Source organism: Corylus avellana, chromosome ca1 (assembly GCF_901000735.1).
Source record: "Corylus avellana chromosome ca1, CavTom2PMs-1.0".
NCBI classification, from domain to species: domain Eukaryota; kingdom Viridiplantae; phylum Streptophyta; class Magnoliopsida; order Fagales; family Betulaceae; genus Corylus; species Corylus avellana.
In genome coordinates this window covers 6922093-6924069 of record NC_081541.1, presented here as the reverse complement: position 1 = coordinate 6924069, position 1977 = coordinate 6922093, and the positions used below count along the sequence as shown (strand labels likewise).

At 37.7% G+C, this 1977-nt stretch overlaps 1 protein-coding gene across 1 annotated transcript; it reads left to right on the top strand.

Annotated features, from left to right (window-relative positions):
• Positions 1-183: 183 nt before the first annotated feature.
• Positions 184-462, top strand: LOC132187531 (universal stress protein A-like protein; the record flags this gene model as incomplete). Its single annotated transcript, XM_059601876.1, is given in 1 exon segment — positions 184-462. A coding segment is annotated over 1 exon segment (81 nt), but the record flags the coding sequence as incomplete, so codon positions are not given.
• Positions 463-1977: the final 1515 nt, after the last annotated feature.

The following is a 1977-nucleotide window of genomic DNA, read 5'->3' as shown; positions in this document are numbered from 1 at the left end:
GGGGAAGGAGACGACACCATTTACTACTATGTATAGCATTATGCCCATAATTCTTTTCATGTTAATACTTTTAGCATGTAAATTGTCTTTTTTCTGCTTGTATGCATATATTGGTGCCTTGGCTGTGCTATAGAAGACAGGTTAGCATTCCATCTTGAAATACTAATGCAAATTTGTCGGGACAGGGTTTTCTTGGGAAGCATCAGCAATTACTGTGTTCAATATGTCAAGTGCCCCGTTCTTGTCGTGAGAAAAACAGGTTGAAGAATGAACTGTCTATGTATCGTTGTTCCAAAGAAACGAGCAAGAAAGATTTCTATCGTTACCAACTTAATGTATGATAAGAACCAAAAAATTTGTCTGTAGATATTCTGTTTGGCTTAATGGAGAATTGTGTCTTGTGGAAATACAGAACTTAAAAGCTGTAAATTGAATAAATACAATACGCTTGATTTAGCTTCTGCTATGTATCTAATTTGATGGACTAACATGAGTTATGTTTGCTTGTATAGTTGTATAGCATTGGATCTTTTCCCAAAATTTGATTTTGAGACATTGCCGGCTTCAAGTCTATAGCTACTCATTAGAAGCCTTTGTCAATTTTGGTTTGGCTTGCTTCCTCATTTCTTTCATTAGTACTGTCCTGGCCATTGCTCTCACTGCATAACCCTAACTATCATTCATTAGGTAATGCTTCTGTGGCCATCTTCTATATCGTAGTTGATTTGGTGGAATTTGTTGATTTTGTGGGATCAAAAACCTCAAGGTTAACCTATTTGTTGTGCTGGTGGTGGAAGGGAAACACATAGGATCTTCCTTTTCCTTGGATCTATAAACCAGTAGACAAGACTCTCTATCTTCCTGCCCCTTCTTTGCTTAGTTCAAAGGTCAAGGTCAAATATAGGGCCATGTCCTCTAAACATCTCCTAATCTGTTCAATAAGACCATCCAATCCCTGTATAACAGATTCAATGCCATCCACCTTCATTAGCCACTCTTGATCTGCTTCGTTGATGTTATCCTTTCATCAAAGAGCATTTTGATTCTATTTCTGATTGATGGTTTCTGTTTAAGGCTTTTTGGAGATGGAGATTGATAAGCATGGATTTAAATATTTAATGAGCAGCATCAGTCTCTTTCCGAATGATGTATCTGTTAAATCTTTTTCCAGGAGTAAACAGAAGATGAAAAAAAAAATGCAATTTTATTGAAGTATTCATTAAATGATTCAATTTTTTATTTTGTATCAGCTTAAGCTTTTAGGATAAATAATAATTTAATATAATATCAAAGTGTTATGCTTGCCTCACTTATTGAAGGGAAGGTTTGAGCCTAATAAGGATGACTATTTAAATGCTAAATGATTAAATTCATAATTTTTTATAGCTTAAACTTTTGATATAAATGACGATTTTACAAATTTTTTTTATTATAAAGGCTCAAAATCTAAAATCTTAATCTCACATGTGGCAAAAAGAAATTTTATTTTATATAATTCTCTAATCGAAATCAATAAAAAAAATGCACAAGAAAAGAAAGACATTTTAGCTCATACCAATAGACTTTTATTTTATTGCCAGGCAGTAAGAGACTCCCACAACCCACCCTCCGCCTGCACAATGGTGGGGGGTCACAAGGGCTGTGTCCCTCACAACCCAACATAGCACAAGAGAGGGTGGGTCACAAGAGATCCCAAACCCCTACAACCACCTCCTCTCAACCTGCCTTCCGCCCCGTGGAGGTGGTTACAACGGCAAGTGCCTTGCAATCCACTCTCTACCTTGTGTAGGTGGTTGCAATGATAGGGGTACTCCCATGACCCACCCCAGCACAAGAGAAGGTGGTTGCTAAGGAGAGATATGATAGGGCGAGTCACCGGAGACGCCCATAACCCTTCCAACATGGAAGATGATGGGTTAAAGAGGCCCCCCACCACTGCAAGATGGGGTTCCCAATGAGCCACCTCAAAAAGGTAGA